The sequence below is a fragment of the Platalea leucorodia genome, assembly GCF_965183815.1.
Source record: "Platalea leucorodia genome assembly, chromosome: 2".
Classification (NCBI taxonomy): Eukaryota; Metazoa; Chordata; class Aves; order Pelecaniformes; family Threskiornithidae; genus Platalea; species Platalea leucorodia.
Window position 1 is genome coordinate 73,504,658 of NC_138824.1, and position 12,610 is coordinate 73,517,267.

The following is a 12,610-nucleotide window of genomic DNA, read 5'->3' on the forward strand; positions in this document are numbered from 1 at the left end:
TACTCCTGTCCTGTGGACATCTGCATCTGAGTTGGTTACTCCCTTAAAATCACTGAAAAGAGGGTGTTTTTAAGATGGAATTCATTGTTTCATTTTAGACCACCACAGAAAGATGAGAGGAGTCACTCATGAGAAGCATCAGTTCTATTAACTACAAAGAGAGCCTAGGATGACTAATTCAGGTGTAGCTGAAATGAGTCACTCCCTAAATACGGAGTCCCTGCTCTACCCTCCATCATGCCATTAATTCAGTCTGTACAGGGCCATCTGAAAAGCCATGACTGACAGAGATTCTTTGTTATATCTGTATGCAGATGGCTGACCTTATGCTTTCTTTAACATCTACTTGTATCACCTACTCTGCCTAATGTAAAACGTACATTATGTCTATTGATTATTTTTCCCCAAGCTTCTGAGGTGCTTGTATACTATTGATCCTTAGTTATGACCAGGTCACTCATGCTAGTTTCTCTAGGATATTATCATTTTAAAGAAAGCATTTTGGCTGGATCTTAGCATCTATTTTTACATGTTGTACTTAACCGGGATTATTTATGCATCACTCCTTGCAGTTTTATCTTTTGATGTCCTATTCCTGTTTGTAGCTTATGAGGCTGTTTTTACACCATCCCTTCACTATATACCAGGTTAAATCACATGCTTTTCTATACCTATTGGTTGCACCATCTGAAGAATGCTCCATAACTTTTTGTTTGTCTCCTTTTTGGAGTGTCAGCAATCTGGTTCCATTTTTGTCTACGTTGGATCCATCCTTTCTCTCTGTGCTCCATCAGTTCTAGAAGTTTTGTGAGTCCTTAATAAACCCTCTTTTCTACAACATTTTCTCAACGAAGCCTTGAGATTCTGCTTCTTTGCCTGCCTCTGCACATGGTCCTGGTCTTCATCCATCTACTTAGCAGCTTGAACATTGCATGCAGGCCAAAATGCTTAGTACGTTTCCAACAGTATCAACAAACATAAATGATTTTTATATGTGTTCTGCAAGGAAAAATGATGGAGAAGTGTCTGACCGTAGAAAACTAGAGTTACAAAATAAAAAAAATTCAAAGGGGAGAAAGAACTAAAGGAATTAGGGAGGCTATTTCATTCATTAAGTTAATTTATGCTCCTTGGGAGAAGAACCCATTTTAGGACCTCTGTGGAAGCTCAAAAAGCTGCTAAAATCTGACTATATTCTTTGCCTCACAGTCTTTCTATATATACCTCTAGTTCAGGAAGCGGGAAAGGTGGTTTTCAGTGTCACTAATGGTCATGGCATGATTACAAGTTTTCCTAGTGACCTTTTCTTGCTCCATGATTAACACAGTTACACCAATCATTCAAACTCATGCAACTTCAGCAAGGAATTTGATAATAAGGTCAGCACATTTACCCATCTTATGTCTGCTCGGTTTAGAGCCTCCCCATCAACTTCGATATGTGGAATTGTTCTAAATAGTTCCACTGAATCCAAAGTGAAATGAGAAACCTAGCCTATGATGTAAATTTCAACACATTATTGCTATTGAGATACATCTTCTACTTTCTGAATTTGAGATCTTAATCCTGGACAGGATGTGATGAAATCTCTCAGAGCTACTGAGGAGGGAGGTAAATCAGTGAAAATGACTGCTGACTACTCGATTTGATATCTCTGGTTTTGTCTGATTTGGACTGACAGGAGACCCGTTCAGCCATGCCTTGAGATGGTATATTTTCATTAAGTTTTATTTTGCACATAAAGAACACATGAGTAAGGAACCCTTCACACTGGGTGCTGTACAAATATATACCTTGCAAAATGTCAGCTGACATTTACTGAGGAGATATCAAACATTTAAAACAAACGATCAGATCAGGACTGAAAGGCTTTAAAATATATTTATTGAAGTGCAAGATCCTTGGCCAGACTCAGAAAGAATTCACAATCCACTCCGCAGCTATTATCAGATTTCAGGTCCAAGAGAAGGAAGTTCTGACAATCAGTCTGAAAAAGGAAAATGAAATTGCTTCACCTAGACTGATCTAACTTTCCCTCACCTATAACAGGAACTGCCACAAGTGCAGAGGTTCAGAGGGAAGCAAACAATATTGTTACCAAAACACTTGTCAGGTACAGAGTAATGATGGAAATTCACAGCTCAGTGAGGTAGGTATGAGATCCATTGCACAGAAATGCACTGGAAGAAGATCTACCTTTTCTTGTAAAAAGAAAATATTTCTGCTATTGAGAAGTGTAGAAATAGCAATAAGTGTATCAGGTACAGTGAAAGAAAAGAAGGCACTGTGTGAGGGAGACAGACACTTCTTTAAATGACTCCGAAATAGCATACAGTTTGATTGCATAATTCCTTAATAGCATCCACGAATCCCCATTACTTTTTAATTTCATAAAGCCTAGCTCAATTCAAAAAGCTAGTGCACAGTTCTGCTCCAGCTGTCTGTTCCCCATTGCTGGAGAAAAATTTAAAATTCTGCCTAGATCAGGGCAGAAGTTATTAGAAACAAAGGAACAAACACAGAGTATATTTAGCATTTCAGAAGATTCTTCAGGTCTGAAAACCTATGTAAGTTGTGGAGAAGAACAAGAATATTTCTCATTCGCTCTTTGGTCAACCAGTTAATGGAGAGAAGTTACCTGAAGGTTTGAATGGCCAAACAGTTACAGAAAATAAAAATGTTCATGACTTAGAGTAGGTACATGTAACTAAACTAAGAAATGCTGGAATTTATTCAGACTCTATATCTCTTCTATTTTTACAATCTGCTTTCCAAAGGCACATCATCTTATTAATTATTGATGCTCCCCACTTAACACACAGCCTTTGAGCAAAAGATCTGAAAATGCTTCACACATTTACATCGATAGGGCTATTGAATCTTGCTTCCTGCAGAAAAGGGTCCTCTAGCCAGGCTTCAGTATAAACTTACTTCTTCCTGGTATTAGAGAGCTGACTGTTAGAATTCATAAGCCAATAAATCCCAAGTGTTGTCAAAAAGGAACAATATTACCACTATTTTGAAAAATTATACTAAATCCACTGAATTTGTATCTGGCGCCGATAGGGAAATCAGTATTAAAAAAAAAAAAAAAAAAAAAAAAACACCCCAACCTTACAGACTCAAAAAGCTTTTGTTAATTCACGGGAGGCAAGATGTTGTTTTCAGAAACTGCAGCCAACACACCTCAGTGCTATGTGCCATGTTTGTACCCATGCGGATGGGCAAAGCAAAGGGAGATAGAAGTGGGCTAATAAAAAAGAAGCTAATGGGAAGAAAAACAGCTAGAGTAAATCCAAACAAGAGATAAGGGTATAGAAACATAAACAAATAGGAACTAGAACAAGTAGAAAAGTACCAAAGGGATGTAATATGAAAAGCAGGTCACCCCCACGCCAGCTGATGCGGGTCTCTCCCACCACCAGAGACAGAAAGTCCTGCCTCTGAGCAAGCGTGAGATCTAATGGGCATGACAGAACAACCACAAATATCTAAGTGACACAAGGATGACAAAGGATATGAAGTCCAAAGGGGATCACTCAATGTGGTTTTTAAAAATATTTCAACTTTGTTTTGATTTTTCTAGGGTGTGCAGACACATTGTATGCATGAGCACACATCCATAACACACATATCAATGTGCATGGGCATTTCTGGAAAGAAATAGAAATGAGAGGAAGGAATTTAAAAAAAAAAAATATATAGTGGTTAGTACCCATTCAACATTTCTTAACAGCTTTTGACACATAAGCAAGAGGTAAAGAGTGTTCATTTGCATAATTTGGCATCATATGAGCTGAGAGACTTATTTTCCACCCAAAGCAGTCTCATATAATAACATCTAAGGGTTTTGTGACAAGGACTACTGCAGTACACCTGCCAGCCTACCATGAAATTCTTGGAGACATTCAGAGAGTAGCGCCTAACATCCACTGAGAATACTGCAGTCTGTTAGCCAGCACAAATCGCATCTTCAGCACTGCTGTGTGAATGGTTAATGCTATCCAAGCCTAGCCAAAAAGGTGAATACTTTCTTCACTACGCAACACAGAGGAAGACAAGCACGTGAGCTTGCTTCTGTGCAAAAGAAGACTGGCAGCAATAGTGAGATGACATTCGGAATTGCTCGTGCCTTTTCCAAAATTCATTTAGAAATGCAATCTTTCTCCTTGACCCTTCTGCTTGAATTACCACGTCACCTTGAAAACAAAGCATGGCTTTGCTGGATTGCTTGCCTCTCACTTATTTTTCCCCAGCTCAGTGACCTCAGGTAGGAATGCAGGTACAGAACATCCAGTTTTCAACACACATAACACAAACTAAGAAGCTTCAGCTCCAGGTTTGTCAAGTAAGAAAGGGAAATGCTGTCTTCTGACTGTTTGATGGCTATTTGGTTCAAAGCATCCTGACATGATAGGTAAAATGTGAAATATGGGAACAATTGTTTGTACTCAAAACCCAGTCCCTCCAGCACTTCCCTGAGACAAGCAAAAGGAATAACTGTCAACGAGTACAAGGCAGCAGCTATGGTTCCAACCCAAAATCTGTGGAAAGAGAGCAAATACTCAAGTTATGCTATGACAGTAGACTAAAACTTGAACTCAAAGACTTGCTGCCAATACACCCTCCTTCGGTGGACTGGGTCATGACTGCCTTGGTGCTGTTTGAGACCACACATATATAGGAGCTTTCAACAACAGTTTCAAGGAGGACAAAAATATTGATGTGAACGGGATACTGATGGGAGTTTACAGTTGAAATTGTCACTGGTTCTACTAAATGTTCTTTCTACTAAATGTTGCTTTCTTCCAAAAAGCAATCTTAACTTTTAATTAGAAATGGTCCTCAAGCACTAACCTTTTCTTCCTCATTTACCCTACTAATTGTTGTGGTATATTGTGTCATTATTGGCAACAGTAAGAATACTAATAACCAAATCTATTTAAAATGGATTCTCCCTGATCACAGCTATGGAACTATCCAGTTAAATAGAAAAAAATCAGCATTTCAAAAATTAAATCCTATTGCACCTTTTCAAAACAAGACACATGCCAGGAGCTTGTGAAATATATCTATAGGGAAATCATCCTCTAACACTAGTGAAATAAGAGCCAAGTAGATTGGGTAGCAGACTGATTAAACTAGAAATATAGTGGGAACAAGAGATGTAATTTATTTACAAAAGTTTTTGTTCATTTACTAACTGAATGCTCATCCCTGAAAGACTTTTTACATTCAGGTCTGCATTCACCTGTGATGAATCATTTTTATTTTGGGTTATTCTATTGCTTGTTCTTTTGGACAGTTTCTTGGCAATCTGTGGACTTAAATTTGCTACTGAGCAATTTTGCATGGAAAATTTGTAAAGGAATCTGCACCTCCACTGAAAAATATTTACAGATGCACAAAGCCATACATACGGCTGGGCTAAGCTGTTCTGCAAACATATCCATGAATTACCTCATTTCTTGCTTTTGAAGGTGTTCGCTGGGTAGCATCATGGTCCAAGTATACACTACAAATATGTTACAGATGACAGTATACAAATGGCCTGGGGTGTAGTTGCTGCAGCTGGGTGCATGTTCTAGCCATGGTCCCAGCTATTTGCTGGGCCTTGATCCCGCTGTCTCTGCAACCCAATTCCACGCTCTTGCCTTCATGCAGAGACTGGACACAGGGACTTCATGGACACCACAAGGTGCCCCAGACAGGCATCATTCAGTATGACTTGGCCAGGGAGCATGACTGTGGCCTGCATTAAAGGATATGTCTACATGGAGCCCAGGCTCTGAGGACACTTAGTCCTCTCAGGGTGTAAGACAGAAAACACCCACCCATTCAACCAGTTTATCAATGAAACTTCAGTTCTTTTTTTTTTTTTTTTTCTCTCAATGAAAGAAGGATACAGAAACTTTCCAGAGGTGACACAGCCAACATCTGCCAGGACACACCTTGATCTGGATAAATGCTAAATAAAACCTAGTGCAAGGATAAAAACCAAACATTCATTAATAACACAAAAACTGAAAAATACCTGCTAAGCCTATCTCAAATACTTAAAGAAGAGTCTTTTTAACTGCACATTAAATTGTAAGATTGGTTTTTCAAGTATGTTTCCAACACAGCTGAAAAGCAGCCCTGGGATACTTAACAAGGATGACTAATATTCCTTCTGTAAACTTACTGCCAAAGTCACATATTCAACATATTTTATCCAAGTGTCTCTTAGGACAGAGTTGTAATCTTAAGGATCTATCCGGAAAGCAACATCCACATCTGAGGAAATACAGAGTGTCTTCTGTTTTGTCTCTGATGCAGAAGCCCCACTAGCCAAAAAAGGGTTCCTCACAGCAACCAAAAGGAAAAACTCCAACTTTTTGAAATGTTTCTCAAGTCTTGCAGTCTAAGATTTTGCTGATTTTGAAGATTTTCGTAGCAGAGGGCGGCACTCTGGCAGCCCCAGTAGGGAGTTGCCTGCTTCCTCATAGCCTTCTGCCTTTCACACCATGGAGTGCTGTGATTGCTGGTGCACCCTCCCTGGCACGGTTTTTCCTGTGAACGATCCCCAGGTGTTAACCAATATCTAAAGACTCATCCTACATTCAACAAGGAACCATTAAGGACATACAAAGTTGAGTTTAAGCTGTCTCCTCAAACTCAACTGCCTACCCTACCACATTGTCCAGGGTGGTGGCCAGTGCACTGAACAGTGGTCTGATTAGGCATAAGGCCCTGCACAGTATTTTCACTTTTTGCCTCGAGAAAATTTTTTATTAGCTAAGACCAAATATCACATCTCATTTTGAACTAATTCTAAGGAATTGGGGCAGGAGGGGAGGGGTGTTAATTCAATACTTACAGAGCAAACAACTACAAAGACAAAAAGGCCTGAAACTTTTAGGAATTTTAGACAGCATCTGAAACATAAGAAACATGTATTTACTCTATGGCTAGTTTAAAACAAATTTCTTTTCTCTTAATAGCTCTGACATTTCAGAAGCATCATGATGAGCACTTATGGGTGATAATATACCGAGTCAGACTATGGACACCACTACATGGGGTCAGCAGAGGCTTGGGAAGCCTTGGTGAGTATAAGGGCCTCCTGGCCCAGGTCTGTTGCCAGACGGGTCTCATTACACAGGAAGGAGGTTTTACCCCTCAGGCTGCAGCATGAGCTGGTGCTGGGACCTGGAGCCACTTTTCTGCTGCCACTGCCGGACCCAACAGACCCAGAGCCCCATCAGCTCACCCTGGTCTCTCCCAGGGAGGCAAAGAAGCATTGCAAACACAGGGAGGTGGCACGGCTGAGCAGAAAGCACAGGGTTGCATAGAGGGGTGGTGTCACAAGTGACCTCCTCAAAACTGGACTTCTGATATACATACTGAAAGTTGTTGGGAAAAGACAGTTTGAAGATGAGAGCAAGCTTTAAGAATCTCCCGGTTCTAATAGCGTCTCTTTAAACCAAATATACTTCATGAGCATCTCTAGATAAACCAACTAGCAAATTGTTTTTTTTTTTTTCTGTAGCACACCTGCACCCTTTGAAGGATTCAAAGATTCTCCAGTTCTGGAGATCTGATGCCATCAAATTTTCTGAAGTGTCAGAGCTTACTACTGAGTGGGTTAAGCAAGAATAACTCCAAATTAAATATGGATGTTGAAAATGCATGCTCTCGAGTAAGAAATCTTAAGATCAAGCACTTTTAAATTACCATTTTTTTATCTTACCATACAGGGCAACTCTTAACTAATTATTTTCTTGCTGCCCATCAGTATGTTACACAAATGTCTTAATTTACAGAACTCTCTTTGGTGATTTGCCCTTATCACATCTTTTCATTAATTGAAGACATTGATGTTCTTATTCCATTTTATCAAAAGTAAACATTCAAACATTGCTTTTCTGACAGAATGACAAATGTGAGGTTTGATTTAAGCCTGATGACATGCAAGAAGGAAAACATTTCAAGTTACTAGGATAATTAGTTGGTAAGGGAACAGTGCAATAAATAGCCACATTGACAGGTACTATAGAACAAAATATTAAAGCAGAGTAGTCTGAAAAGAGTCAGAAATAAATTTTAATCACAGTGGAAATAAGTCCCTAAATCAAGTTCATTGACTGAAAACAGCATGAGTGACTGGAGACCCATTTTTTAGAGACATTGTTTTCTAAAGAGCTTTTCCTCTTTAGAATTCTCCAAAGAGGCAGGAAAAAAAAAAAAAAAAAAAACAGCAGCTGATAAAAATATGTTGCCACAGACAAACTGGTACAAAGGGGTTACAATATCCTATGAAATACAAGTGGTAGCGACTTTATGCAAACTTTACACAGTATAGAAATCTAGAGAAGGGAGAGGAGCAGGGGAAGCCAGCTACGTGGCTTCTTCCAAAATGCCAGGTAGCTCTGCTCTAAGAAAAAAACAAAGTGGCAAAGAGAGGGAAGAGGATAATAAAGGCTTGAAAAGAGAGGAATGACAACAAAAGCCATTGTCAGCACCTCACAACTGATAACTTCTTCTGCTATTGTGTGATTTATGGAAAATGCCTACTGCCAGCTTAGTCGTGTATCCTCTATTTTACTTGCCTATTCTCCCCATCTCTACATTACAGTTCTATTTTGGTATTTTTGAGAATTTGTTATGTTATGAATTATTAAAGCCCAGTCCAGATTGGTTTAGTTTTAATGTACTTGATATTTTCTGTTTGCAATTCCAAATTCTCATTTCTAATAGTAATAATACAAATTATTATTGAAAAAAGAAACATCAATAACTTGATTTTAAGACACAAGAGAAATCAAAAAGCTTTAATTAAGCCTTTATAAATTCATAAGCACTTGTCTGTAAATAACAAACTCATCTAAAGGAGCTGGCAAGATATAATACAAAAGCTTTTTGGAAATGATTATTTTATTAAATGTAGAATTTAGAACGCTCTTTTCCTCCCATCTGTTTTGGTTTTTTTCATGGCATTTTGTATTAGGGAAGCAGCGTTTTTAACGGCTTACAGTTGAGAAGTGATCAGCCTTTGACTCACCTGCAGTTTGCAATCTGTCTCTTCCTGCAGCGCTAATCTGGCACAATGATGCAAGTACAAACCCCGTGCCAAATCCTGCACTGATATATGCCTCCAGCGCAATCCTATTTGACTTCAGTGGGAAATGCATGAAGTATAAATCTATGAAGGATTTCACCCCCTGTTCTAAACCAAATGATTTTTAGTCTGATCTGCATGTGGTGTCGGGCAGTTTAGCACCATTTATTATCTCAGCGGCATTATGCTGATTTACAACAGCCAAGGAGCTGGCCCCACATGTACAACCCGCACTATAGCAATGAAAATATTTCACAGGAAGTTCTGCCAGAGAAATGCACTGCTCCCCAGATTATAAAGCTACACTGGATTGGAAACAATGGATTCTACACTCCCGCTCAATGCCTTTGTTCCACCAAATACCAGGGAAAGCTACCGCAAGCATGAAGACAGACGCCTGCCAGACTTCTTCACATCTGCTCATACTGCACTAATTGCAGCCATTGAAATTCTCCTGCTCTATTTGTTCAGCAGCAGCGCAGGAGAGTGGCACTCCACACAATACCGTACGCACGATGAAAGGAGGAAAACAATTGGGAAGTGATGAGCTAAGACAATGTACAGATTGGGAAAAGAGGCACGGAAATCTCATTGGAAAGACTCCGTGGATCAACATGGAGATGCAGAGGTGCAGTGCTGGGCTCCATGCAAATCTGCAGAGCAGAAGTCAAACCAAACTAGTAAAAACTGTTGAAATTCTGGAAGGGGCAGGGAGAATTAGTATCCAAGATTAAAGGGTTTGCTAGTTAAATCCCAGGCAAAAATATCCTGAGAAAATTTGAATTGAAGCTCTTATCACATTGGTATCTTTTAATATATTAGCAGATTTAGTTTCCTCCGTGCCTAAATGAGGTGAAAGACTACTTTGAGGTAAAGAGTGAAATATATTAATATACTTAAAGAGAGAAAAATGCTCAGTTAGGTTTTGCATTGTGTACATGTGAAAATCTACTATAATGACTGCAGAAATATTGTTAGACACGTGTTTTAATTGAAGGAACTGTTTCATAAAAGCAACAAAACACTTAAGAATAAAGCTGTGGAATCAACCAAGGGGCTTTTAAGAAATGGTTTCGAAAAAATGTTAAAAGCTATATAGAAGGTATTTATTAACAAATTTAGAGTAGGTGCTATGATTGATGTTTGTAAGAACAAGGGGCTACTGATCATTAAGTAGAGGCTGTAATCAATTTCATCAGGGTTCATTTATAAATTACCAATGGCAAGATACGGCCTAAATATGGGGTTTTATTTTATTCATTTGCAGAAAATAAGTAATTTTCTAGACATTTGTACTTAAAAACTAATGCCTGCAGAAATTTTAAAAAAAGAAAAAAAAAATGGACAAAGAAAGAAATGAATGTTTGAATTCAGACCTCATCTTTGATAAATTGAACTTGACAGGGAGATTGTCCAAGATTTCATATTTCTCAGAGGAAGCAGATCTGGACCAACTTGTAATTTCACTTCCCAGATGAAACCTTTGCTCAAATTCTGCAGAGCTGCTGTCCCATGAATCATCATCTGTGGTAAAATCTGGATTACGAAGAGCCATGCACTGCAACCTGCCACACATTTTCAGTAAACATAATAAAACAAAACAATGGTTTATTTCAATAGATAGTAGATGCAACTGACCTTGCATATCCTTAGGTTCACTGTGACAGATTTTAACGGAAAAATTCATAGAAAGATATTTATTCAGTACAGACTGAGCTCCCCTTGGTGACACAGCTGGGTAGACTGGGGAGCAAAAACAAAGACCCCATGACATTTAGGAGCACCTGGGAGAACCAACTCTCTGATGCACCAGGCAGATGTACCTCAGGATTTGGTCCCCACATAGGGACCCTGCATATAGCTCTGCTGTGTCTTCCAGTGCAGTTGATGTAACACCACGTGGAAGAAATGAGAGCACATGACCTGCAGTTGCCTGTCCTTAGGGCTCTCTAATCACCCTGACTTCAGATCTTACATCCTTCCCTTCCCCATTTACAGCCCCTTCTTTCCACTCAAGCTCCTCCAGAGTAATTCTCTGCTCACAACCCCTGCCATTCACTTTATTTCCCAGCAGGTTCGATGTCAGGATATAAGAAAGAGCTATGCACAATTAAATAGAAGAGAGTTTAGAAAAAAAATATTTCGAGCAAAATGAAAGTAACTCACCCATTTTCCTCTGAGGAAACCTTCAGTAGTGGTGTCTTCTCTGTAAAGCCAGTATTTTTTGACCTTGAGCTGAACAACCTGGAAAATTTGAAGGGATATCTTTGAAGAGGAGGGGAAAACAAAACAAAAAGTAAGTCTGCAGTACAATGATTCACTACAGTTCTACAGAATATTTTGCTACAAGTGCATCTAACTAGTTAAATATTCTTTAAGAATGGCATTCACCTAAATTAAGGTTTTCATTAAGTTTGAACTAGTCATGGTAGTTACTTCCTTATAGTCATGGAGGACTCTACTGCATAAAATAGGAGAAATTTATCTTACCCTAAAAGTCGCATCTAAAATAGTCAATTAAATTCCCTCTGAATGCCAGAAGAGCAATAGATACCTAACTCACACTCACATGCTTATATTTTAGAGAGCTAAATTTACAGTGGAACAACTGCACTGTAATATTAGCGAGGCAAAATTCTTAAGATAAATAATTACATATATTCATATAAATTCACATTAATATACTTCATAAAACATAAAATAATAGGATAATTTCTGTCCCATAAATGTCATTTGAGACATGGATCACCAGAAATCTATTAATCTCTACAACAGCCTCAGCACCCTTCGTATTAGGGAAGAAAGCTTTATCTGAAGTACAAAAGTACTTCATTCCTTCAACACAATCCCTTCCAAAGAGCTTCTGTTAAGTGTTGGTCCTGGTGCTGCAGATAATTAACAGAGAGTAAGCTACCTCTTGCCATATTGCAGCTTAAACATTGTTAGGAAATCTTTTGCTAAAATTTAAATCCCAAATCTTAAGAAACAGCTGAAGAGAATCAAGCACAATCACAGGGGTCTAGCTTCGGGGCAGGCTTCTGCAAGAGGTTAAATAATTCAGCCATTTAGAGCACTCTCCGAGACCTGGCTCTTCCAGAGACATTTCTCACCAAAACCACCATTATTCAGACATGTTCAGATTTATTCCATTCGAAACCGAAGGCACCCACCACCAGAAAGTCCCAAAGAGGTCTGCTAGACATACAGTCAATAAGCAGATCTCATTACTCCCAGAGACACTTAGAGGAAACCTAAAATGTCTTCTGCTATTGCTGGACTGTGAGGGGAAACAAATTATAAAATCATAGACAACTAAATAAATATACAAAGGTGACCGGTAATTCAATCTTCTAAATATAAGGCTAGTCCAAAAAGAAGGATCTGTGTGTTTAACTTTATAACACAATGGAAGACAGTGGAATTTCTTGCAATCTGTAAAGGTACGCGTGAACTCAGATTTTGCAAAATTAAAACCTCCAGTTAATGCTTCAGCTTGCTTGTTTAGTAGTG

At 38.8% G+C, this 12,610-nt stretch overlaps 1 protein-coding gene across 1 annotated transcript in view; it reads right to left on the bottom strand.

Moving 5' to 3' along the window:
• OCA2 (OCA2 melanosomal transmembrane protein) overlaps positions 1-12,610 on the bottom strand; it is a gene marked incomplete at both ends in the record, with an annotated part of 181,872 nt that overhangs the window by 145,625 nt on the left and 23,637 nt on the right. Inside the window, 4 exons of the mRNA XM_082333762.1 lie at positions 5,907-5,979; positions 6,860-6,917; positions 10,477-10,665; positions 11,267-11,365. Coding sequence (XP_082189888.1) covers positions 5,907-5,979; positions 6,860-6,917; positions 10,477-10,665; positions 11,267-11,365 — 419 coding nt within the window. The remainder of the gene's footprint in view (positions 1-5,906; positions 5,980-6,859; positions 6,918-10,476; positions 10,666-11,266; positions 11,366-12,610) is intronic.